General features: G+C 53.3%; 1 protein-coding gene across 1 annotated transcript in view; it reads left to right on the top strand.

The window, feature by feature from the left end:
• PTGFRN (prostaglandin F2 receptor inhibitor) overlaps nucleotides 1–22,275 on the top strand; it is a gene marked incomplete at its 3' end in the record, with an annotated part of 55,372 nt that extends 33,097 nt beyond the window's left edge. Inside the window, exons 2-8 of the mRNA XM_088466211.1 lie at nucleotides 8,848–9,216; nucleotides 14,759–15,178; nucleotides 16,926–17,252; nucleotides 18,618–19,025; nucleotides 19,629–20,024; nucleotides 21,266–21,373; nucleotides 21,979–22,275. Of these exons, the coding sequence (XP_088322337.1) occupies nucleotides 8,848–9,216; nucleotides 14,759–15,178; nucleotides 16,926–17,252; nucleotides 18,618–19,025; nucleotides 19,629–20,024; nucleotides 21,266–21,373; nucleotides 21,979–22,275 (2,325 nt within the window). The remainder of the gene's footprint in view (nucleotides 1–8,847; nucleotides 9,217–14,758; nucleotides 15,179–16,925; nucleotides 17,253–18,617; nucleotides 19,026–19,628; nucleotides 20,025–21,265; nucleotides 21,374–21,978) is intronic.
• Between the last annotated feature and the right edge of the window lie 4,667 nt (nucleotides 22,276–26,942).

The following is a 26,942-nucleotide window of genomic DNA, read 5'->3' as shown; positions in this document are numbered from 1 at the left end:
GCTGACGCTGTGCCGGTGTATTACAGAGAGAGAGAGGCGCTGACGCTGTGCCGGTGTATTACAGAGAGAGAGAGGCGCTGACGCTGTGCCGGTGTATTACAGAGAGAGAGAGGCGCTGACGCTGTGCCGGTGTATTACAGAGAGAGAGAGGCGCTGACGCTGTGCCGCGTATTACAGAGAGAGAGGCGCTGACGCTGTGCCGGTGTATTACAGAGAGAGAGGCGCTGACGCTGTGCCGATGTATTACAGAGAGAGAGGCGCTGACGCTGTGCCGGTGTATTACAGAGAGAGAGAGGCGCTGACGCTGTGCCGGTGTATTACAGAGAGAGAGAGGCGCTGACGCTGTGCCGCGTATTACAGAGAGAGAGGCGCTGACGCTGTGCCGGTGTATTACAGAGAGAGAGGCGCTGACGCTGTGCCGATGTATTACAGAGAGCGAGGCGCTGACGCTGTAGTACAGAGGGGGACGCTGTGCCGGTGTAGTACAGAGGGGGACGCTGTGCCGGTGTATTACAGAGAGGGACGCTGTGCCGGTGTAGTACAGAGGGGGACGCTGTGCCGGTGTAGTACAGAGGGGGACGCTGTGCCGGTGTAGTACAGAGGGGGACGCTGTGCCGGTGTAGTACAGAGGGGGACGCTGTGCCGGTGTAGTACAGAGGGGGACGCTGTGCCGGTGTATTACAGAGGGGGACGCTGTGCCGGTGTATTACAGAGGGGGACGCTGTGCCGGTGTATTACAGAGGGGGACGCTGTGCCGGTGTATTACAGAGGGGGACGCTGTGCCGGTGTATTACAGAGGGGGACGCTGTGCCGGTGTATTACAGAGGGGGACGCTGTGCCGGTGTATTACAGAGGGGGACGCTGTGCCGGTGTATTACAGAGGGGGACGCTGTGCCGGTGTATTACAGAGGGGGACGCTGTGCCGGTGTATTACAGAGGGGGACGCTGTGCCGGTGTATTACAGAGGGGGACGCTGTGCCGGTGTATTACAGAGGGGGACGCTGTGCCGGTGTATTACAGAGGGGGACGCTGTGCCGGTGTATTACAGAGGGGGACGCTGTGCCGGTGTATTACAGAGGGGGACGCTGTGCCGGTGTATTACAGAGGGGGACGCTGTGCCGGTGTATTACAGAGGGGGACGCTGTGCCGGTGTATTACAGAGGGGGACGCTGTGCCGGTGTATTACAGAGGGGGACGCTGTGCCGGTGTATTACAGAGGGGGACGCTGTGCCGGTGTATTACAGAGGGGGACGCTGTGCCGGTGTATTACAGAGGGGGACGCTGTGCCGGTGTATTACAGAGGGGGACGCTGTGCCGGTGTATTACAGAGGGGGACGCTGTGCCGGTGTATTACAGAGGGGGACGCTGTGCCGGTGTATTACAGAGGGGGACGCTGTGCCGGTGTATTACAGAGGGGGACGCTGTGCCGGTGTATTACAGAGGGGGACGCTGTGCCGGTGTATTACAGAGGGGGACGCTGTGCCGGTGTATTACAGAGGGGGACGCTGTGCCGGTGTATTACAGAGGGGGACGCTGTGCCGGTGTATTACAGAGGGGGACGCTGTGCCGGTGTATTACAGAGGGGGACGCTGTGCCGGTGTATTACAGAGGGGGACGCTGTGCCGGTGTATTACAGAGGGGGACGCTGTGCCGGTGTATTACAGAGGGGGACGCTGTGCCGGTGTATTACAGAGGGGGACGCTGTGCCGGTGTATTACAGAGGGGGACGCTGTGCCGGTGTATTACAGAGGGGGACGCTGTGCCGGTGTATTACAGAGGGGGACGCTGTGCCGGTGTATTACAGAGGGGGACGCTGTGCCGGTGTATTACAGAGGGGGACGCTGTGCCGGTGTATTACAGAGGGGGACGCTGTGCCGGTGTATTACAGAGGGGGACGCTGTGCCGGTGTATTACAGAGGGGGACGCTGTGCCGGTGTATTACAGAGGGGGACGCTGTGCCGGTGTATTACAGAGGGGGACGCTGTGCCGGTGTATTACAGAGGGGGACGCTGTGCCGGTGTATTACAGAGGGGGACGCTGTGCCGGTGTATTACAGAGGGGGACGCTGTGCCGGTGTATTACAGAGGGGGACGCTGTGCCGGTGTATTACAGAGGGGGACGCTGTGCCGGTGTATTACAGAGGGGGACGCTGTGCCGGTGTATTACAGAGGGGGACGCTGTGCCGGTGTATTACAGAGGGGGACGCTGTGCCGGTGTATTACAGAGGGGGACGCTGTGCCGGTGTATTACAGAGGGGGACGCTGTGCCGGTGTATTACAGAGGGGGACGCTGTGCCGGTGTATTACAGAGGGGGACGCTGTGCCGGTGTATTACAGAGGGGGACGCTGTGCCGGTGTATTACAGAGGGGGACGCTGTGCCGGTGTATTACAGAGGGGGACGCTGTGCCGGTGTATTACAGAGGGGGACGCTGTGCCGGTGTATTACAGAGGGGGACGCTGTGCCGGTGTATTACAGAGGGGGACGCTGTGCCGGTGTATTACAGAGGGGGACGCTGTGCCGGTGTATTACAGAGGGGGACGCTGTGCCGGTGTATTACAGAGGGGGACGCTGTGCCGGTGTATTACAGAGGGGGACGCTGTGCCGGTGTATTACAGAGGGGGACGCTGTGCCGGTGTATTACAGAGGGGGACGCTGTGCCGGTGTATTACAGAGGGGGACGCTGTGCCGGTGTATTACAGAGGGGGACGCTGTGCCGGTGTATTACAGAGGGGGACGCTGTGCCGGTGTATTACAGAGGGGGACGCTGTGCCGGTGTATTACAGAGGGGGACGCTGTGCCGGTGTATTACAGAGGGGGACGCTGTGCCGGTGTATTACAGAGGGGGACGCTGTGCCGGTGTATTACAGAGGGGGACGCTGTGCCGGTGTATTACAGAGGGGGACGCTGTGCCGGTGTATTACAGAGGGGGACGCTGTGCCGGTGTATTACAGAGGGGGACGCTGTGCCGGTGTATTACAGAGGGGGACGCTGTGCCGGTGTATTACAGAGGGGGACGCTGTGCCGGTGTATTACAGAGGGGGACGCTGTGCCGGTGTATTACAGAGGGGGACGCTGTGCCGGTGTATTACAGAGGGGGACGCTGTGCCGGTGTATTACAGAGGGGGACGCTGTGCCGGTGTATTACAGAGGGGGACGCTGTGCCGGTGTATTACAGAGGGAGAGCGAGGCGCTGACGCTGTGCCGGTGTATTACAGAGGGAGAGCGAGGCGCTGACGCTGTGCCGGTGTATTACAGAGGGAGAGCGAGGCGCTGACGCTGTGCCGGTGTATTACAGAGGGAGAGCGAGGCGCTGACGCTGTGCCGGTGTATTACAGAGGGAGAGCGAGGCGCTGACGCTGTGCCGGTGTATTACAGAGGGAGAGCGAGGCGCTGACGCTGTGCCGGTGTATTACAGAGGGAGAGCGAGGCGCTGACGCTGTGCCGGTGTATTACAGAGGGAGAGCGAGGCGCTGACGCTGTGCCGGTGTATTACAGAGGGAGAGCGAGGCGCTGACGCTGTGCCGGTGTATTACAGAGGGAGAGCGAGGCGCTGACGCTGTGCCGGTGTATTACAGAGGGAGAGCGAGGCGCTGACGCTGTGCCGGTGTATTACAGAGGGAGAGCGAGGCGCTGACGCTGTGCCGGTGTATTACAGAGGGAGAGCGAGGCGCTGACGCTGTGCCGGTGTATTACAGAGGGAGAGCGAGGCGCTGACGCTGTGCCGGTGTATTACAGAGGGAGAGCGAGGCGCTGACGCTGTGCCGGTGTATTACAGAGGGAGAGCGAGGCGCTGACGCTGTGCCGGTGTATTACAGAGGGAGAGCGAGGCGCTGACGCTGTGCCGGTGTATTACAGAGGGAGAGCGAGGCGCTGACGCTGTGCCGGTGTATTACAGAGGGAGAGCGAGGCGCTGACGCTGTGCCGGTGTATTACAGAGGGAGAGCGAGGCGCTGACGCTGTGCCGGTGTATTACAGAGGGAGAGCGAGGCGCTGACGCTGTGCCGGTGTATTACAGAGGGAGAGCGAGGCGCTGACGCTGTGCCGGTGTATTACAGAGGGAGAGCGAGGCGCTGACGCTGTGCCGGTGTATTACAGAGGGAGAGCGAGGCGCTGACGCTGTGCCGGTGTATTACAGAGGGAGAGCGAGGCGCTGACGCTGTGCCGGTGTATTACAGAGGGAGAGCGAGGCGCTGACGCTGTGCCGGTGTATTACAGAGGGAGAGCGAGGCGCTGACGCTGTGCCGGTGTATTACAGAGGGAGAGCGAGGCGCTGACGCTGTGCCGGTGTATTACAGAGGGAGAGCGAGGCGCTGACGCTGTGCCGGTGTATTACAGAGGGAGAGCGAGGCGCTGACGCTGTGCCGGTGTATTACAGAGGGAGAGCGAGGCGCTGACGCTGTGCCGGTGTATTACAGAGGGAGAGCGAGGCGCTGACGCTGTGCCGGTGTATTACAGAGGGAGAGCGAGGCGCTGACGCTGTGCCGGTGTATTACAGAGGGAGAGCGAGGCGCTGACGCTGTGCCGGTGTATTACAGAGGGAGAGCGAGGCGCTGACGCTGTGCCGGTGTATTACAGAGGGAGAGCGAGGCGCTGACGCTGTGCCGGTGTATTACAGAGGGAGAGCGAGGCGCTGACGCTGTGCCGGTGTATTACAGAGGGAGAGCGAGGCGCTGACGCTGTGCCGGTGTATTACAGAGGGAGAGCGAGGCGCTGACGCTGTGCCGGTGTATTACAGAGGGAGAGCGAGGCGCTGACGCTGTGCCGGTGTATTACAGAGGGAGAGCGAGGCGCTGACGCTGTGCCGGTGTATTACAGAGGGAGAGCGAGGCGCTGACGCTGTGCCGGTGTATTACAGAGGGAGAGCGAGGCGCTGACGCTGTGCCGGTGTATTACAGAGGGAGAGCGAGGCGCTGACGCTGTGCCGGTGTATTACAGAGGGAGAGCGAGGCGCTGACGCTGTGCCGGTGTATTACAGAGGGAGAGCGAGGCGCTGACGCTGTGCCGGTGTATTACAGAGGGAGAGCGAGGCGCTGACGCTGTGCCGGTGTATTACAGAGGGAGAGCGAGGCGCTGACGCTGTGCCGGTGTATTACAGAGGGAGAGCGAGGCGCTGACGCTGTGCCGGTGTATTACAGAGGGAGAGCGAGGCGCTGACGCTGTGCCGGTGTATTACAGAGGGAGAGCGAGGCGCTGACGCTGTGCCGGTGTATTACAGAGGGAGAGCGAGGCGCTGACGCTGTGCCGGTGTATTACAGAGGGAGAGCGAGGCGCTGACGCTGTGCCGGTGTATTACAGAGGGAGAGCGAGGCGCTGACGCTGTGCCGGTGTATTACAGAGGGAGAGCGAGGCGCTGACGCTGTGCCGGTGTATTACAGAGGGAGAGCGAGGCGCTGACGCTGTGCCGGTGTATTACAGAGGGAGAGCGAGGCGCTGACGCTGTGCCGGTGTATTACAGAGGGAGAGCGAGGCGCTGACGCTGTGCCGGTGTATTACAGAGGGAGAGCGAGGCGCTGACGCTGTGCCGGTGTATTACAGAGGGAGAGCGAGGCGCTGACGCTGTGCCGGTGTATTACAGAGGGAGAGCGAGGCGCTGACGCTGTGCCGGTGTATTACAGAGGGAGAGCGAGGCGCTGACGCTGTGCCGGTGTATTACAGAGGGAGAGCGAGGCGCTGACGCTGTGCCGGTGTATTACAGAGGGAGAGCGAGGCGCTGACGCTGTGCCGGTGTAGTACAGAGGGAGAGCGAGGCGCTGACGCTGTGCCGGTGTAGTACAGAGGGAGAGCGAGGCGCTGACGCTGTGCCGGTGTAGTACAGAGGGAGAGCGAGGCGCTGACGCTGTGCCGGTGTAGTACAGAGGGAGAGCGAGGCGCTGACGCTGTGCCGGTGTAGTACAGAGGGAGAGCGAGGCGCTGACGCTGTGCCGGTGTAGTACAGAGGGAGAGCGAGGCGCTGACGCTGTGCCGGTGTAGTACAGAGGGAGAGCGAGGCGCTGACGCTGTGCCGGTGTAGTACAGAGGGAGAGCGAGGCGCTGACGCTGTGCCGGTGTAGTACAGAGGGAGAGCGAGGCGGGACGCTGTGCCGGTGTAGTACAGAGGGGGACGCTGTGCCGGTGTAGTACAGAGGGGGACGCTGTGCCGGTGTAGTACAGAGGGGGACGCTGTGCCGGTGTAGTACAGAGGGGGACGCTGTGCCGGTGTAGTACAGAGGGGGACGCTGTGCCGGTGTAGTACAGAGGGGGACGCTGTGCCGGTGTAGTACAGAGGGGGACGCTGTGCCGGTGTAGTACAGAGGGGGACGCTGTGCCGGTGTAGTACAGAGGGGGACGCTGTGCCGGTGTAGTACAGAGGGGGACGCTGTGCCGGTGTAGTACAGAGGGGGACGCTGTGCCGGTGTAGTACAGAGGGGGACGCTGTGCCGGTGTAGTACAGAGGGGGACGCTGTGCCGGTGTAGTACAGAGGGGGACGCTGTGCCGGTGTAGTACAGAGGGGGACGCTGTGCCGGTGTAGTACAGAGGGGGACGCTGTGCCGGTGTAGTACAGAGGGGGACGCTGTGCCGGTGTAGTACAGAGGGGGACGCTGTGCCGGTGTAGTACAGAGGGGGACGCTGTGCCGGTGTAGTACAGAGGGGGACGCTGTGCCGGTGTAGTACAGAGGGGGACGCTGTGCCGGTGTAGTACAGAGGGGGACGCTGTGCCGGTGTAGTACAGAGGGGGACGCTGTGCCGGTGTAGTACAGAGAGAGAGAGAGGGCAGGGAGGGGGTGAGAGCAGGCAGCAGTTAGGGCAGTTCTTGGGGCAGGCAGGGGGCTGAGAGCAGGCAGCAGTTAGGGCAGGGAGGGGGGTGAGAGCAGGCAGCAGTTAGGGCAGTTCTTGGGGCAGGCAGGGGGCTGAAAGCAGGCAGCAGTTAGGGCAGTGCTGGGTGCAGGCAGGGGGGTGAGAGCAGGCAGAAGTTAGGGCAGGCAGGGGGGTGAGAGCAGGCAGCAGTTAGGGCAGGCAGGGGGGTGAGAGCAGGCAGCAGTTAGGGCAGGCAGGGGGGTGAGAGCAGGCAGCAGTTAGGGCAGGCAGGGGGGTGAGAGCAGGCAGCAGTTAGGGCAGGCAGGGGGGTGAGAGCAGGCAGCAGTTAGGGCAGGCAGGGGGGTGAGAGCAGGCAGCAGTTAGGGCAGTGCTGGGGGCAGGCAGGGGGGTGAGAGCACAGCAGTTAGGGCAGTGCTGGGGGCAGGCAGGGGGGTGAGAGCAGGCAGCAGTTAGGGCAGGCAGGGGGGTGAGAGCAGGCAGCAGTTAGGACAGTGTCGGGGGCAGGCGGGATGAGAGCAGTTAGGGCAGGCAGGGGGGTGAGAGCGCAGCAGTTAGGGCAGTGCTGGGGGCAGGCAGGGGGGTGAGAGCAGGCAGCAGTTAGGGCAGGCAGGGGGGTGAGAGCAGGCAGTAGTTAGGGCAGTGCTGGGGGCAGGCAGGGGGGTGAGAGCGCAGCATTTAGGCAGTGCTGGGGGCAGGCAGGGGGGTGAGAGTGCAGCAGTTAGGACAGGCAGGGGGTGAGAGCAGGCAGCAGTTAGGGCAGGCAGCAGTTAGGGCAGTGCTGGGGGCAGGCAGGGAGTGAGAGCAGGCAGCAGTTAGGGCAGGCAGGGGGGTGAGAGCGCAGCAGTTAGGGCAGTGCTGGGGGCAGGCAGTGGGGTGAGAGCGCAGCAGTTAGGGCAGTGCCGGGGGCAGGCAGGGGTGTGAGAGCAGGCAGCAGTTAGGGCAGGCAGGGGGGTGAGAGCAGGCAGCAGTTAAAGCAGGGAGGGGGGCGAGAGCGGGCAGCAGTTAGGGCAGGGAGGGGCTGAGAGCAGGCAGTAGTTAGGGAAGCAGTTGGGGCAGGCAGCAGTTAGGGCAGGGAATGGGGCGAGAGCAGGTAGGGCAGGGAGGGGGTGAGAGCAGGCAGCAGTTAGGGCAGGGATGGGGGAGAGCAGGCAGCAGTTAGGGCAGGGATGGGGGAGAGCAGGCAGCAGTTAGGGCAGGGAGGGGGGTGAGAGCAGGCAGCAGTTAGGGCAGGGAGGGGGGTGAGAGCAGGCAGCAGTTAGGGCAGGGATGGGGGAGAGCAGGCAGCAGTTAGGGCAGGGAGGGGGGTGAGAGCAGGCAGCAGTTAGGGCAGGGAGGGGGGTGAGAGCAGGCAGTTAGGGCAGGGAGGGGGGAGAGCAGGCAGCAGTTAGGGCAGGGAGGGGGGTGAGAGCAGGCAGTTAGGGCAGGGAGGGGGGTGAGAGCAGGCAGTTAGGGCAGGCAGGGGGGTGAGAGCAGGCAGCAGTTAGGGCAGTGCCGGGGGCAGGTGGCAGATTGGAATTTGCTTGAGGCAGGCAGCATTTGGGGGTACAGCTGGGGGTTGAGGCAGGCAATGGATGGGCTAAGGGCAGGCGGCATTTGTGGCAGTGCTGGGGGTAGGCGGCTGTTACGGCAGTGCTGGGGCTAGGGACGGGTAAGGGTAGATAGCAGTTGAGGTAGTACTGAGGGCAAGGAAGGGTTTAGTTGCAGGTAGAACTGGGGGCAGTACTGGTGCTAGGGAGGGGGAATGGTATATAGTAGTTGGGGCAGTACTTGGGGCAACACACTGACAGGACTGGAGGACATGGAGACAGGACAGACACACTGACAGTTCTCGCCCTCTTACATGTGCGGATCTGCTAACAGCCCAGTGCAATCCCAGCAGTTCCTGTATGGCAGGGAAGGTATACACTAATTTTAAGGAAGGGTCTTCCGAGCAACAGGAGCCCCAACCCCCCCCTCCCCCATAAGAGTGCTCCTGCTGTATGATAATAGTGTTTGCGGTTACTCCTGCATGTTCCATCGTTCTGTAACCTTTTCTGCTGTCTTCCTACAGATGCCGTGTGGTGTCGGACAGTCAGTGTCCCCTCCAGTCCTCTTCTGCGAGTGGAAGGGACAGATGTCTCCCTCTCCTGCAACGTCACCGACTATGAGGGCCCCACAGAACAGAACTTTGATTGGACATTTTCCTCGGGGTCCGGGCCCGCCGTAGGGGTACTCAGTACCTGGGACGACGCTTTCACGCATACCTCGTTCTCTGGGAGGGTGAGATCTGGGGGCATCAAGCTGCATAGAGTGAGCAACAACGCCGTTCTCCTGCACATCACCCAGCTGAAGACCACCGATGAGGGCAACTATACCTGCTCCACGCCCAGCACCGACGCCACCTTCAGCGGGAACTATGATGCCCACCTAAAGCTGAAAGGTATTTATGGGGTTCACCTGGCGGTGTCTCTCTGTACATCTGATACACTTATAGATCACGACTAGTGAGAGAGAGAGATATACTGTATATAGGTGTTAGCACCGTGTGTCTGGTAAGGTGACTTGTGTAATGGGATTGATCCTGTAATGTTCTGTAATAGCACAGGTACTGTGGGGTTGTTATATACCCGATATAGCGCACAGCTGACACCTACACTGTCACTGAGCGCCACGAGTGCGGCGATGCCCATGCGGATCCTGCAGCCCTGACTGTCGGGGGTAGAGAGCTCTTGGGCCTCTATAGGGTGTTTGCATTAGAAGCCGGTTACTCTTCTCTCTGTGTCCTGTTCACTCTTCTGCATCCTCAGTCCGGTCTGTGCAAGGTACTCTTGCCCCTCCTTGTGGCACAGCTGGGTACTGCAGTCCAGTTCTTTTCATTATCTTTAAGCTGGAGCCCCCAGTGAGACCAGTTCCCAATACATAGTATGGATCACTTGACCATCAGGGGAACCCCAATCTTCTATTTCATTTTCATGCTTTTGTTGCTGTTGATATAATAGGACTTTATATTGCTTTTTGAGTGGCTCTTTCTCTGTCTCTTCGTCTGCCTCCATCTCACCTCCTCTCCCCCCTTCCTTTCGGTGTTCCCCAAGGATCAGTCCTTGGTCACTTTTTCTTCTCCCTATATATAGCTCTGCTCTCAGGAGTCCTCCTCAGCTCGTTTGGCCTCCAATACCACCTGTATGCTGATAACACTAGGCTGTACTCTCTCTGCTGCCCTGACCTCCCACACTCTGTCCTCTCCCCCATCCCCAGCTCCTCTCACCCTCTGTCCTCTCCCCCCATCCCCAGCTCCTCTCACCCTCTGTCCTCTCCCCCGTCCCCAGCTCCTCTCACCCTCTGTCCTCTCCCCCGTCCCCAGCTCCTCTCACCCTCTGTCCTCTCTCCCCCCCGTCCCCAGCTCCTCTCCCCCTCTGTCCTCTCCCCCTCTGTCCTCTCCCCCTCTGTCCTCTCCCCCTCTGTCCTCTCCCCCTCTGTCCTCTCCCCCTCTGTCCTCTCCCCCTCTGTCCTCTCCCCCTCTGTCCTCTCCCCCTCTGTCCTCTCCCCCTCTGTCCTCTCCCCCTCTGTCCTCTCCCCCTCTGTCCTCTCCCCCTCTGTCCTCTCCCCCTCTGTCCTCTCCCCCTCTGTCCTCTCCCCCTCTGTCCTCTCCCCCTCTGTCCTCTCCCCCTCTGTCCTCTCCCCCTCTGTCCTCTCCCCCTCTGTCCTCTCCCCCTCTGTCCTCTCCCCCTCTGTCCCCAGCTCCTCTCCCCCTCTGTCCCCAGCTCCTCTCCCCCTCTGTCCCCAGCTCCTCTCCCCCTCTGTCCTCTCCCCCTCTGTCCTCTCCCCCTCTGTCCTCTCCCCCTCTGTCCTCTCCCCCTCTGTCCTCTCTCCCCCCCCATCCCCAGCTCCTCTCCCCCTCTGTCCTCTCTCCCCCCCCATCCCCAGCTCCTCTCCCCCTCTGTCCTCTCTCCCCCCCATCCCCAGCTCCTCTCCCCCTCTGTCCTCTCTCCCCCCCCATCCCCAGCTCCTCTCCCCCTCTGTCCTCTCTCCCCCCCCATCCCCAGCTCCTCTCCCCCTCTGTCCTCTCTCCCCCCCCATCCCCAGCTCCTCTCCCCCTCTGTCCTCTCTCCCCCCCCCCATCCCCAGCTCCTCTCCCCCTCTGTCCTCTCTCCCCCCCCCATCCCCAGCTCCTCTCCCCCTCTGTCCTCTCTCCCCCCCCCATCCCCAGCTCCTCTCCCCCTCTGTCCTCTCTCCCCCCCCCATCCCCAGCTCCTCTCCCCCTCTGTCCTCTCTCCCCCCCCCATCCCCAGCTCCTCTCCCCCTCTGTCCTCTCTCCCCCCCCCATCCCCAGCTCCTCTCCCCCTCTGTCCTCTCTCCCCCCCCCATCCCCAGCTCCTCTCCCCCTCTGTCCTCTCTCCCCCCCCCATCCCCAGCTCCTCTCCCCCTCTGTCCTCTCCCACCACCAGTCTCTGCAGCAGACCCACATTACGCGATGGGTGGCGGCGGCAGATGTGGTTTTGTACCCGTGACACTTTGCTTGTTGTGTGTCACTTCTGCTCTTGGCACCTGTGTTGCTGGCTGGCAGCTAAGCGTGGATTGTACCCTCTACAGGCCACATAGGATGCTGACTGTTCTCAGTGCTGCCCGTCTACTGCAGCACCGCAGACCTCAGCGGGGAGCAACTTTCCTGTAGCACCGCAGTCTGTGTAGTCTCTGCTCCCTCTGCTGTACGTCTGTGTAGTCTCTGCTCCCTCTGCTGTACGTCTGTGTAGTCTCTGCTCCCTCTGCTATACGTTTGTGTAGTCTCTGCTCCCTCTGCTGTACGTCTGTGTAGTCTCTGCTCCCTCTGCTGTACATCTGTGTAGTCTCTGCTCCCTCTGCTATAAGTCTGTGTAGTCTCTGCTCCCTCTGCTGTACGTCTGTGTAGTCTCTGCTCCCTCTGCTGTACGTCTGTGTAGTCTCTGCTCCCTCTGCTGTACGTCTGTGTAGTCTCTGCTCCCTCTGCTGTACGTCTGTGTAGTCTCTGCTCCCTCTGCTGTACGTCTGTGTAGTCTCTGCTCCCTCTGCTGTACGTCTGTGTAGTCTCTGCTCCCTCTGCTGTACGTCTGTGTAGTCTCTGCTGTACGTCTGTGTAGTCTCTGCTCCCTCTGCTGTACGTCTGTGTAGTCTTTGCCATCCCTCTGCTTTACATCTGTGTAGTCTCTGCCATCCCTCTGCTATATGTCTGTGTAGTCTGCCATCCCTCTGCTGTACGTCTGTGTAGTCTCTGCTCCCTCTGCTGTACGTCTGTGTAGTCTCTGCCATCCCTCTGCTATACGTCTGTGTAGTCTCTGCCATCCCTCTGCTGTACGTCTGTGTAGTCTCTGCTCCCTCTGCTGTACGTCTGTGTAGTCTCTGCTCCCTCTGCTGTACGTCTGTGTAGTCTCTGCTCCCTCTGCTATACGTCTGTGTAGTCTCTGCTCCCTCTGCTATACGTCTGTGTAGTCTCTGCTCCCTCTGCTATACGTCTGTGTAGTCTCTGCTCCCTCTGCTATACGTCTGTGTAGTCTCTGCCATCCCTCTGCTGTACGTCTGTGTAGTCTCTGCTCCCTCTGCTATATGTCTGTGTAGTCTCTGCCATCCCTCTGCTATACGTCTGTGTAGTCTCTGCCATCCCTCTGCTGTACGTCTGTGTAGTCTCTGCCATCCCTCTGCTGTACGTCTCTGCTGTAGGGGATCCCCCTATGTGACCCGTGTGATACTGGCTGCCGGGTCCCTCTGTCCCCCCATACACAGTGCTCATTGTCTGCAGACAGGTATATAGGGGGATCCCGCGTGTGGCAGACGTGATGTGACCCGTGTGATACTGGCTGCGGGGTCCCTCTGTCCCCCCCATACACAGTGCTCATTGTCAGCAGACAGGTACATAGGGGGATCCTGCGTGTGACAGACGTGATGTGACCCGTGTGAGACTGGCTGCGGGATCCCTCTGTCCCCCATACACAGTGCTCATTGTCTGCAGACTGGTATATAGGGGGATCCTGCATCCTCCCGCGTGTGACAGACGTGATGTGACCCGTGTGAGACTGGCTGCGGGATCCCTCTGTCCCCCATACACAGTGCTCATTGTCTGCAGACTGGTATATAGGGGGATCCTGCATCCTCCCGCGTGTGACAGACATGATGTGACCCGTGTGATACTGGCTGCGGGATCCCTCTGTCCCCCATACACAGTGCTCATTGTCAGCAGACAGGTACATAGGGGGATCCTGCGTGTGACAGACGTGATGTGACCCGTGTGAGACTGGCTGCGGGGTCCCTCTGTCCCCCATACACAGTGCTCATTGTCTGCAGACAGGTATATAGGGGGATCCCGCGTGTGACAGACGTGATGTGACCCGTGTGAGACTGGCTGCGGGATCCCTCTGTCCCCCATACACAGTGCTCATTGTTTGCAGACAGGTATATAGGGGGATCCTGCATCCTCCCGCGTGTGGCAAACGTGATCTGACCCGTGTGAGACTGGCTGCGGGATCCCTCTGTCCCCCATACACAGTGCTCATTGTCTGCAGACAGGTATATAGGGGGATCCTGCATCCTCCCGCGTGTGACAGACATGATGTGACCCGTGTGATACTGGCTGCGGGATCCCTCTGTCCCCCATACACAGTGCTCATTGTCTGCAGACAGGTATATAGGGGGATCCTGCATCCTCCCGCGTGTGACAGACATGATGTGACCCGTGTGATACTGGCTGCGGGATCCCTCTGTCCCCCATACACAGTGCTCATTGTCTGCAGACAGGTATATAGGGGGATCCTGCATCCTCCCGCGTGTGGCAGACGTGATGTGACCCGTGTGAGACTGGCTTCGGGGTCCCTCTGTCCCCCATACACAGTGCTCATTGTCTGCAGACAGGTATATAGGGGGATCCTGCATTCCTCCCGCGTGTGGCAGACGTGATCTGACCCGTGTGATACTGGCTGCGGGATCCCTCTGTCCCCCATACACAGTGCTCATTGTCTGCAGACCGGTATATAGGGGGATCCTGCATCCTCCCGCGTGTGACAGACGTGATGTGACCCGTGTGATACTGGCTGCGGGGTCTCTCTGTCCCCCATACACAGTGCTCATTGTCTGCAGACCGGTACGTAGTGGGATCCTGCGTGTGGCAGACGTGATCTGACCCGTGTGATACTGGCTGCGGGATCCCTCTGTCCCCCATACACAGTGCTCATTGTCTGCAGACCGGTACATAGGGGGATCCTGCATCCTCCCGCGTGTGACAGACGTGATGTGACCCGTGTGAGACTGGCTTCGGGGTCCCTCTGTCCCCCATACACAGTGCTCATTGTCAGCAGACAGGTACATAGGGGGATCCTGCGTGTGACAGACGTGATGTGATCCGTATGATACTGGCTGCGGGGTCCCTCTGTCCCCCATACACAGTGCTCATTGTCTGCAGACAGGTATATAGGGGGATCCTGCATCCTCCCGCGTGTGACAGACGTGATGTGACCCGTGTGATACTGGCTGCGGGGTCCCTCTGTCCCCCATACACAGTGTTCATTGTCTGCAGACAGGTATATAGGGGGATCCCGCGTGTGACAGATGTGATGTGACCCGTGTGATACTGACTGCGGGGTCCCTCTGTCCCCCATACACTGTACTCATTGTCTGCAGACAGGTATATAGGGGGATCCCGCGTGTGACAGACGTGATGTGACCCGTGTGAGACTGGCTGCGGGGTCCTACATTGGGATTACTTCCAGGAAGTGTGCTCTGCGTGGGTAAAAACCGTACTCCAGTCAGGGCTTTATCTTCAGTGCCGTCGAGCTACTGACCCATGTACTAACCTGTCTGTGATTTTGTTATGAGCAGCTCTAATATAAGACGACTTTTATGTCATATATCGGCATTATATATAGAGGCAGCTATATGTATGTTTGAATTCTAATTTGTTTTATTATCGCTCCCCTCCTATTGCGCACTTTCATCGAACGCCTTTTTCTTCTCTTATTTAGTGATCCCCGACTCGCTAAGACTTGGGATCGCGAAGGGTCGTCTTTCAAATGTCCGCAACGTGACCGATGGCGGCTCATTCCAGCTCCAGTGTCAGGCAGCATTTGCCGATTCTGCAGCTCACACCCACCTCTCGCTCACCTGGGAACGCAAAGATGGGGGCTCTGCTATTGAGGTCCTGACACTTACACACCTGGGGCGTCTCCAGCCCGGTCCTGAGTACGCAGTCCGTTACAGCAATGGGGAGGTACATCTGGACACGATGGGAGCCGATGCGTACCAGCTAACGGTAGATGGCGCTCAGACATCGGATGCAGGGGAATACAGCTGTGTGGCCCGTACCTGGGTGCAGGGGCCTGACGGCTGGGAAATAATCCAGGAGAAAAGGGTGGCTGTCGCCCATATGGAGGTCCGGCCAGTTGGTAAGTAAATGATGAATTTAATGGCTTTGCAAAACAGAATAATTTGCAAACTGTGCATAGGGATGTGGCTAGGCAGCGTGGGGATGTGGCTAGGCAGCGTGGGATGACCAGACTGTGCCAATTAGACTGTACAGATGATACCAAAACCATATGATGATCTCCAGGAGACTGGAAGAGCAGTGATGTGAACTGGATGGGCAGTAACTAGGTGGACAGTGATGGGTGAGATGGCTGTAACAGGACTGGATGGGCTATATCCTGGTGAGATGGCTGTAACGGGACTGGATGGGCTATATCCTGGTGAGATGGCTGTAACAGGACTGGATGGGCTATATCCTGGTGAGATGGCTGTAACAGGACTGGATGGGCTATATCCTGATGAGATGGCTGTAACAGGACTGGATGGGCTATATCCTGGTGAGATGGCTGTAACAGGACTGGATGGGCTATAACCTGGTGAGATGGCTGTAACGGGACTGGATGGGCTATATCCTGGTGAGATGACTGTAACGGGACTGGATGGGCTATAACCTGGTGAGATGGCTGTAACGGGACTAGATGGGCATGGACATTGTGAGATGACTGTAATGGGACTGGACGGGCTATAACCTGGTGAGATGGCTGTAATGGGCCTGGTTGGGCTATAACCTGGTGAGATGGCTGTAACGGGACTGGATGGGCTATAACCTGGTGAGATGGCTGTAACGGGACTGGATGGGCATGGACATTGTGAGATGGCTGTAACGGTCCTGGATGGGCTATAACCTGGTGAGATGGCTGTAACGGGACTGGATGGGCATGGACATTGTGAGATGGCTGTAACGGGACTGGATGGGTATGGACATTGTGAGATGGCTGTAATGGGACTGGACGGGCTATAACCTGGTGAGATGGCTGTAATGGGCCTGGTTGGGCTATAACCTGGTGAGATGGCTGTAACGGGACTGGATGGGCTATAACCTGGTGAGATGGCTGTAACGGGACTGGATGGGCTATAACCTGGTGAGATGGCTGTAACGGGACTGGATGGGCATGGACATTGTGAGATGGCTGTAACGTGACTGGATGGGCTATATCCTGGTGAGATGGCTGTAACGGGCCTGGTTGGGCTATAACCTGGTGAGATGGCTGTAACGGGACTGGATGGGCTATAACCTGGTGAGATGGCTGTAACGGGACTGGATGGGCATGGACATTGTGAGATGGCTGTAACGGGACTGGATGGGCTATGTCCTGGTGAGATGGCTGTAACGGGACTGGATGGGCTATAACCTGGTGAGATGGCTGTAACGGGACTGGATGGGCTATATCCTGGTGAGATGGCTGTAACGGGACTGGATGGGCATGGACGTTGTGAGATGGCTGTAACGGGACTGGATGGGCATGGACATTGTGAGATGGCTGTAATGGTACTGGATGGGCTATAACCTGGTGAGATAGGGTTACTGGGTGGACAGTGATTGGTGGGAATAGATGGATAGTAGCCTGTGTAACACTCACTGCACATGAGATTTGATGAACACTTACCCAGCGTTGTAACCGAGGCTCAGGTGCCAGGTGGTCAGTGGTGAGACCAGCGTATAACGTTCAGGTGGTTGGGCATTTGGAAGAGATCTAACAGAGAAGACCAGAGTGCCAGCTGTATGGCGCGCTTAGCGAGTCAGAGGACTGGATGAGCTGGTTTGGCCTCGGGGACTAGTGCATTGTTCATTACTGGAACCCTCATTGTTTTTCTTCTTCCCCAAAGATCTGAGTGTCACCATCACAGAGCCTGTAATAGACGTCCAGGAGGGAAGCCCCTTTAATCTGACTTGTCTGGTCTCGCTAGACTCTGATGTGCCACTGATAACCCACGTGCGCTGGTTCAGCTCCAATGCAGAAGAGTTACCCAGTGGACCAGACCCTGACCCTACAGAGGAGAATGTTATAACACGTCAACTACAAGTGCCACAGGCATGGGACACTGGTGACTATACATGCCAAGCCACTGCCTGGGCCCTGCTCCCAAATAAGACCTGGCATCCTGTGGCAGAGAAGATGTCCAACCCGACCAGTGTGAGGATGAGCTATAAGTGTGAGTGACCACCAGAAAAACACCTGTATACGATCATACTGACACCAATCTACTAGATAACTAACCTCCATAAGTGCCTGAACCCCTCACAGACCGCCACAGACCTCTGCTTCTCTATAAAATCTGATTCTCTATAAACTCTTGTCACGTCTGGGGTAACTAGATACATGAATATCCTGATCACCAGAAAACTTGTCACATTTTAAATGAAAAATAAAATTCCAGGTGTTTTTGGATATTACAGGTTTGGAAGTTTCTATGGTCTAATACATGTGTATTCTGTTATTACAGAATGGATTAATACAGGGTTTCCCAAATTTCCCTAACAGTCCAGGTGTTAGGGATATCATATAATCAAACTGACTGAGGTACTAATTAAGTTACCGGTGCTTAAACTGGGTATCCTTAAAACCTGGACTGTTAGGGTGCCTTGAGTACTGTGACACCTGCTTTATCTTCACTAAATGTTCTCTATCAAGAAATAGTGTCTCCAACTTTTCCATGTCCTGCCTGAATTTATATTTTTCTTTTGCTCCCCCATGGGCTCCACCCCTCTCCCATAGTATGGATCCACCTTTCTGGTCAGTTCCTCTCTTCTCCCAGGGTCAGTAGCTCCTCTCTGTTCTCGTATCTCTGCTCCCTGATAGGTTCCTCTCTTCTCCCAATGTCAGTAGCTCCTCTCTGTTCTGTATCTCTGCTCCCTGATAGGTTCCTCTCTTCTCCCAATGTCAGTAGCTCCTCTCTGTTCTGTATCTCTGCTCCCTGATAGGTTCCTCTCTTCTCCCAATGTCAGTAGCTCCTCTCTGTTCTGTATCTCTGCTCCCTGATAGGTTCCTCTCTTCTCCCAATGTCAGTAGCTCCTCTCTGTTCTGTATCTCTGCTCCCTGATAGGTTCCTCTCTTCTCCCAATGTCAGTAGCTGCTCTCTGTTCTGTATCTCTGCTCCCTGATAGGTTCCTCTCTTCTCCCAATGTCAGTAGCTGCTCTCTGTTCTGTATCTCTGCTCCCTGATAGGTTCCTCTCTTCTCCCAGGGTCAGTAGCTCCTCTCTGTTCTGTATCTCTGCTCTGTGATAGGTTCCTCTCTTCTTCCAGGGTCAGTAGCTGCTCTCTGTTCCTGTATCTCTGCTCCCTGATAGGTTCCTCTCTTCTCCCAATGTCAGCTGCTCCTCTCTGTTCCTGTATCTCTGCTCTCTGATAGGTTCCTCTCTTCTTCCATGGTCAGTAGCTCCGTTCTATTCCTGTATCTCTGCTCCCTGATAGGTTCCTCTCTTCTCCTATTTCCCAGATTTTGGTACAGTATCTGCCTACTTTGTAACTGCTTTCTCCCTGTCTACCACCCTAATGCCAGATTTGCTTAATTCACAGTACCGGACCTTTCTGTGTCTCTGACCGCGTCTGTTACGCCCCAGATGTCCGAGGAGCCCACTGAGCTACTGTGTGATGTCAGCATGTCCGGAAACTCCCGCTTCTCTGTCTCCTGGTACTTCAGTCCATCGCAGGCACCGGACACCACTTCTCTGTTTCTGGGCTCCCTCAGCCATGATTGGAGCCTACTTGTGGGCGAGCACCACCAGCAGCAACTGGAGAGGGGGGAGCTATTCCTCTCCCGCCGGGGTCCCAAAACCTTTGTTCTGCGAATCCAGTGGACGTCCGAGGAGGACAGGGGAAAGTATCACTGCGTGGTTACAGCGTGGAAACGTCAGCGCAATGACAGCTGGGTACCGGCCGCCGAAATAAGCTCCAAACCTATCAATGTCTTCTGGCTGATGGAAGGTTGGTGAGAAGAACTTGTTTTGTGTAAAACATTATGCTCCAAGATATGGGGTCATTTATATTCTTTTCTATGTCCACAGCATGGTGAAGCCATGCCTAAACACCATGATGGTGAATTGGTGTTTGGGGGTCTACATAGACTTCTGCCGTCTAATTTGCATCTTGCCCAACGCTGCCTTAACGCTTAACCATTTTAGGTGCACATAAAAATGTTTTTAACACGTTTTAGATACTATGCGGCATTTCTGTAAGAGAATCGCCCCCAGGTATGCGTTGCAATTGGTGTTGGATGCCCCCAGCGATAGCCGTGGAGTGGGACGGGTGGGGTGGTTCATTCATTGGTTAGATACATCCTAATAATTACTTTTATAATGCGATGTATTGTCTGTAGAGGAAAGTGGAGTGTGCTTATTACAGTTGCTCATGTCTGCATTCTATGTAACGCTGCAGAGGACAAACCAGCCAGTGACCACCCTGTCAGTGCTCCGTAATGTGTGTAAGCTAGAGCGCTGCGCTTTCCGCCATACTGTATTATAAAACGCTTTCTGTAAGCTCTGTGGCTGGTGTGAATGTCGGTATCTTCGTGTCGTCCTCTTTGTGCAGCTCCCGCCCTCGTCGTTAACGCCAGGCTGATAAGGATGGTGTCCGTGGCAGGCGGGACCTTCGAGATGATGTGCACGGTGCAGGCTCAGAACATCCCGGCCCCGCATTACTCAGTGCAGGTGACACAGCGACCCCCACAGCACACCGCCGGCCCCACCACTGTCCTCACGCTGGGCCGCGACGGAGTCACTCGCCGCAAGCCGACCAGTGCCAGCAACGCCGTGCTGGAGAAGGGCAAGGAAGGAGCTTATCTCTTCAGGCTGTACCAAGCACAGAACCAGGATGTAGGGACGTACCAATGTACGGTCTCGGCCTGGACACAAGGAGGAGGCGGGGCTTGGAGAATGGCGCAGAATCGGACGTCTAATGCGGTGCAGCTGGAGTTCCAGACGTCAGGTGGGGGAGCTTCTCACTATAGCGGGGGGGAGGGGGGGCATTTATATATGATCAGTCATATAAACCGAATGTTCATGTAAAAGACGGACTAATAACAAGGGAAATACTATGACTATATAATAAGTAATGCCATTAGCTGCTCGGAAGCGTCTTACCCAGCGTTGGTGTCCCTGATCATTACTGCGGCAGGCGTGGGGCTTATAGTCATATACACAAGGACCCAGTTATACACAAATACGGTATACGCTTACATACACATCGCTCGCTATATGTTTATATATTGGCACAATATATATCGAGTTTCCATTACTCTGAATTCTCCTCTTTTCTAATATACATACATACGTTACTTATACTGTCCCTGCATTGTTATATAATACAACGATATCCTCATTATTATATCTTCATGTTGTCGGTCTCTGTCTGTATTATTTCATTATTGTTCATCGTCAACAGCTGCGCGCCATATAAATTTCCCCTATTACACACTACCGTAACTCTATTATTATTATACCTAAGTTACGGTAGCTACATGCTGCTCCTATCCATACTGGGGACGGGGGATAATCGCTGCCCGGCAGGAATAGAACGTGCGGCACAGAGCCTGGCTCTGTAATATCCATGCCAGCGTTCCCATCATCCTTTGGGCAAATAGGCGGCACGTGCAGAAAACACTGGTCCCACAGCCCAGCACATCAGTATTTGCCGGTGGTTACTGTAAATACTTATATTAATAATAATGATGGCTTTTATCCCCACATATTACTATAAATCCTGCCCCGCGGCTCGCTCTCTATCTGTAAGCTGCGCAGCTGCAGGGAAGTAACGGAAGTGCCGTAATGATCGGTGGTCCCGCCAAACTCACTAACCAGGTTCCCCCATGTTGCCCGCAGTCTCCTAGCACTGACAGCAGCGAGTGGCACCCTCTCCGTGCCACAGGGGATGCAGCCACCTCCCTGCCATGCTTTTCCTCTGTCCCCGTCACCCACCTGTAACCTGCTGTAAGGTTATAGCTGCGTCCAGCGCTACTTTATCACCCGCCGCTATGGCGCCATGGAATATAGTGCAGGGACAGTGGGGTGTGGCGATCTCTCACTAGCAGGGTTACGGGTGACCCCAAACTTTCATACCATTAACTCGCACCAGATTTATGGTACAGTGTAACCTGTCCTTCAGCCTATCTGGGGGGGATAGGAGGTGAACGTTAGGACATAACCCTTTATCCGCTTCTCTCCAATCAGGACCAGTGTTTAATGTCACTGCGCGATCGGACAGTGCCAGCGTTTACCGTGGCGAGAGGTCAGAATTCTGGTGCATCATTACCATTGATGGTCCGGCCGTGGATCCTGGTAAGTCGCCCGCTGCACTTGCACATAGTGTACATAAGATATAGACGATCCCTACCTTACAGAGGCTGGTTATTGTCCTGTTCTACATACACTGCTCCCTATACACAATGTGTCACATAATGTACATAAGATATAGACGATCCCTACCTTATAGAGGCTGGTTATTGTCCTGTTCTACATACACTGCTCCCTATGGCCGATGTGTCACATAATGTGCATAAGATATAGACGATCCCTACCTTATAGAGGCTGGTTATTGTCCTGTTCTACATACACTGCTCCCTATGGCCGATGTGTCACATAATGTGCATAAGATATAGACGATCCCTACCTTATAGAGGCTGGTTATTGTCCTGTTCTACATACACTGCTCCCTATGGCCGATGTCTCACATAATGTACATAAGATATAGACGATCCCTACCTTATAGAGGCTGGTTATTGTCCTGTTCTGAACCATTTACCTGATTTCTACATAAACTAGTAATCGCCTTTGTGTCCTGTCCATTATTCCGATCGCCCATCTCCCAGATGCCAGGACTGTAATGTAATAGGTAATGGGACTAACTGATGTGTGCTCACCTGTCCCCCTCCCCCTCTCCGCAGAAGACGTGGCCTTTGAGGTCTCCTGGTACGTGCAGAGGCCGGGAGGCTCCTCTGTGTTCCTGGTGGCAGCGGATCGCTCTGCCCAGGTCCGGCACAATCAGAGGAACAGCAGCAGCGACGTGGCCCTGGAGCGAGTCAGCGACATGGAGTACAGGATGCGCATTTATAGCTGCGAGGAGGAAGATGCCGGCAGCCATTATTGCGTGGTGACCCCCTGGGTGCGGAGCGGCAAGGGCGGCTGGAACAGTCAGGAAACCGTCACCTCCTCCTATGTGTCCATGAGCGTCAGGATGGACTGTAAGTATATATGTGTGTGTATATACATCCTGTGATACTGTACAGATAGGACACTAAGGCTGCACTATACTATATATATACATCCTGTGATACTGTACAGATAGGACACTAAGGCTGCACTATACTATATATACATCCTGTGATACTGTACAGATAGGACACTAAGGCTGCACTATACTATATATATATACATCCTGTGATACTGTACAGATAGGACACTAAGGCTGCACTATACTATATATATATACATCCTGTGATACTGTACAGATAGGACACTAAGGCTGCACTATACTATATATATACATCCTGTGATACTGTACAGATAGGACACTAAGGCTGCACTATACTATATATATACGTCCTGTGATACTGTACAGATAGGACACTAAGGCTGCACTATACTATATATATACATCCTGTGATACTGTACAGATAGGACACTAAGGCTGCACTATACTATATATATACATCCTGTGATACTGTACAGATAGGACACTAAGGCTGCACTATACTATATATACATCCTGTGATACTGTACAGATAGGACACTAAGGCTGCACTATACTATATATATACATCCTGTGATACTGTACAGATAGGACACTAAGGCTGCACTATACTATATATATATACATCCTGTGATACTGTACAGATAGGACACTAAGGCTGCACTATACTATATATACATCCTGTGATACTGTACAGATAGGACACTAAGGCTGCACTATACTATATATACATCCTGTGATACTGTACAGATAGGACACTAAGGCTGCACTATACTATATATATACATCCTGTGATACTGTACAGATAGGACACTAAGGCTGCACTATACTATATATATATATACATCCTGTGATACTGTACAGATAGGACACTAAGGCTGCACTATACTATATATATATACATCCTGTGATACTGTACAGATAGGACACTAAGGCTGCACTATACTATATATATACATCCTGTGATACTGTACAGATAGGACACTAAGGCTGCACTATACTATATATATACATCCTGTGATACTGTACAGATAGGACACTAAGGCTGCACTATACTATATATATACATCCTGTGATACTGTACAGATAGGACACTAAGGCTGCACTATACTATATATACATCCTGTGATACTGTACAGATAGGACACTAAGGCTGCACTATACTATATATACATCCTGTGATACTGTACAGATAGGACACTAAGGCTGCACTATACTATATATCCATCCTGTGATACTGTACAGATAGGACACTAAGGCTGCACTATACTATATATATACATCCTGTGATACTGTACAGATAGGACACTAAGGCTGCACTATACTATATATATACATCCTGTGACACTGTACAGATAGGACACTAAGGCTGCACTATACTATATATATACATCCTGTGATACTGTACAGATAGGACACTAAGGCTGCACTATACTATATATATACATCCTGTGATACTGTACAGATAGGACACTAAGGCTGCACTATACTATATATACATCCTGTGATACTGTACAGATAGGACACTAAGGCTGCACTATACTATATATATACATCCTGTGATACTGTACAGATAGGACACTAAGGCTGCACTATACTATATATATACATCCTGTGATACTGTACAGATAGGACACTAAGGCTGCACTATACTATATATATACATCCTGTGATACTGTACAGATAGGACACTAAGGCTGCACTATACTATATATATACATCCTGTGATACTGTACAGATAGGACACTAAGGCTGCACTATACTATATATATACATCCTGTGATACTGTACAGATAGGACACTAAGGCTGCACTATACTATATATATACATCCTGTGATACTGTACAGATAGGACACTAAGGCTGCACTATACTATATATATACATCCTGTGATACTGTACAGATAGGACACTAAGGCTGCACTATACTATATATACATCCTGTGATACTGTACAGATAGGACACTAAGGCTGCACTATACTATATATATACATCCTGTGATACTGTACAGATAGGACACTAAGGCTGCACTATACTATATATATACATCCTGTGATACTGTACAGATAGGACACTAAGGCTGCACTATACTATATATATACATCCTGTGATACTGTACAGATAGGACACTAAGGCTGCACTATACTATATATATATACATCCTGTGATACTGTACAGATAGGACACTAAGGCTGCACTATACTATATATACATCCTGTGATACTGTACAGATAGGACACTAAGGCTGCACTATACTATATATATATCCTGTGATACTGTACAGATAGGACACTAAGGCTGCACTATACTATATATATACATCCTGTGATACTGTACAGATAGGACACTAAGGCTGCACTATACTATATATATACATCCTGTGATACTGTACAGATAGGACACTAAGGCTGCACTATACTATATATATATATATCCTGTGATACTGTACAGATAGGACACTAAGGCTGCACTATACTATATATATACATCCTGTGATACTGTACAGATAGGACACTAAGGCTGCACTATACTATATATATACATCCTGTGATACTGTACAGATAGGACACTAAGGCTGCACTATACTATATATATACATCCTGTGATACTGTACAGATAGGACACTAAGGCTGCACTATACTATATATATACATCCTGTGATACTGTACAGATAGGACACTAAGGCTGCACTATACTATATATATACATCCTGTGATACTGTACAGATAGGACACTAAGGCTGCACTATACTATATATATACATCCTGTGATACTGTACAGATAGGACACTAAGGCTGCACTATACTATATATATACATCCTGTGATACTGTACAGATAGGACACTAAGGCTGCACTATACTATATATATATATATCCTGTGATACTGTACAGATAGGACACTAAGGCTGCACTATACTATATATATACATCCTGTGATACTGTACAGATAGGACACTAAGGCTGCACTATACTATATATACATCCTGTGATACTGTACAGATAGGACACTAAGGCTGCACTATACTATATATATACATCCTGTGATACTGTACAGATAGGACACTAAGGCTGCACTATACTATATATACATCCTGTGATACTGTACAGATAGGACACTAAGGCTGCACTATACTATATATATACATCCTGTGATACTGTACAGATAGGACACTAAGGCTGCACTATACTATATATACATCCTGTGATACTGTACAGATAGGACACTAAGGCTGCACTATACTATATATACATCCTGTGATACTGTACAGATAGGACACTAAGGCTGCACTATACTATATATATACATCCTGTGATACTGTACAGATAGGACACTAAGGCTGCACTATACTATATATATATACATCCTGTGATACTGTACAGATAGGACACTAAGGCTGCACTATACTATATATATACATCCTGTGATACTGTACAGATAGGACACTAAGGCTGCACTATACTATATATACATCCTGTGATACTGTACAGATAGGACACTAAGGCTGCACTATACTATATATATACATCCTGTGATACTGTACAGATAGGACACTAAGGCTGCACTATACTATATATATACATCCTGTGATACTGTACAGATAGGACACTAAGGCTGCACTATACTATATATATACATCCTGTGATACTGTACAGATAGGACACTAAGGCTGCACTATACTATATATATACATCCTGTTACTGTACAGATAGGACACTAAGGCTGCACTATACTATATATATACATCCTGTGATACTGTACAGATAGGACACTAAGGCTGCACTATACTATATATATACATCCTGTGATACTGTACAGATAGGACACTAAGGCTGCACTATACTATATATATACATCCTGTGATACTGTACAGATAGGACACTAAGGCTGCACTATACTATATATATACATCCTGTGATACTGTACAGATAGGACACTAAGGCTGCACTATACTATATATATACATCCTGTGATACTGTACAGATAGGACACTAAGGCTGCACTATACTATATATATACATCCTGTGATACTGTACAGATAGGACACTAAGGCTGCACTATACTATATATATACATCCTGTGATACTGTACAGATAGGACACTAAGGCTGCACTATACTATATATATACATCCTGTGATACTGTACAGATAGGACACTAAGGCTGCACTATACTATATATATATACATCCTGTGATACTGTACAGATAGGACACTAAGGCTGCACTATACTATATATACATCCTGTGATACTGTACAGATAGGACACTAAGGCTGCACTATACTATATATATACATCCTGTGATACTGTACAGATAGGACACTAAGGCTGCACTATACTATATATATACATCCTGTGATACTGTACAGATAGGACACTAAGGCTGCACTATACTATATATATACATCCTGTGATACTGTACAGATAGGACACTAAGGCTGCACTATACTATATATATACATCCTGTGATACTGTACAGATAGGACACTAAGGCTGCACTATACTATATATATACATCCTGTGATACTGTACAGATAGGACACTAAGGCTGCACTATACTATATATATACATCCTGTGATACTGTACAGATAGGACACTAAGGCTGCACTATACTATATATATACATCCTGTGATACTGTACAGATAGGACACTAAGGCT

This window comes from Taudactylus pleione, unplaced genomic scaffold (genome assembly GCF_031769625.1).
Source record: "Taudactylus pleione unplaced genomic scaffold, aTauple2 ptg002653l, whole genome shotgun sequence".
In the NCBI taxonomy this organism is placed as follows: Eukaryota; Metazoa; Chordata; class Amphibia; order Anura; family Myobatrachidae; genus Taudactylus; species Taudactylus pleione.
Note: the sequence above shows the minus strand (reverse complement) of the source record. Positions and strands in the feature narration are given on the sequence as shown.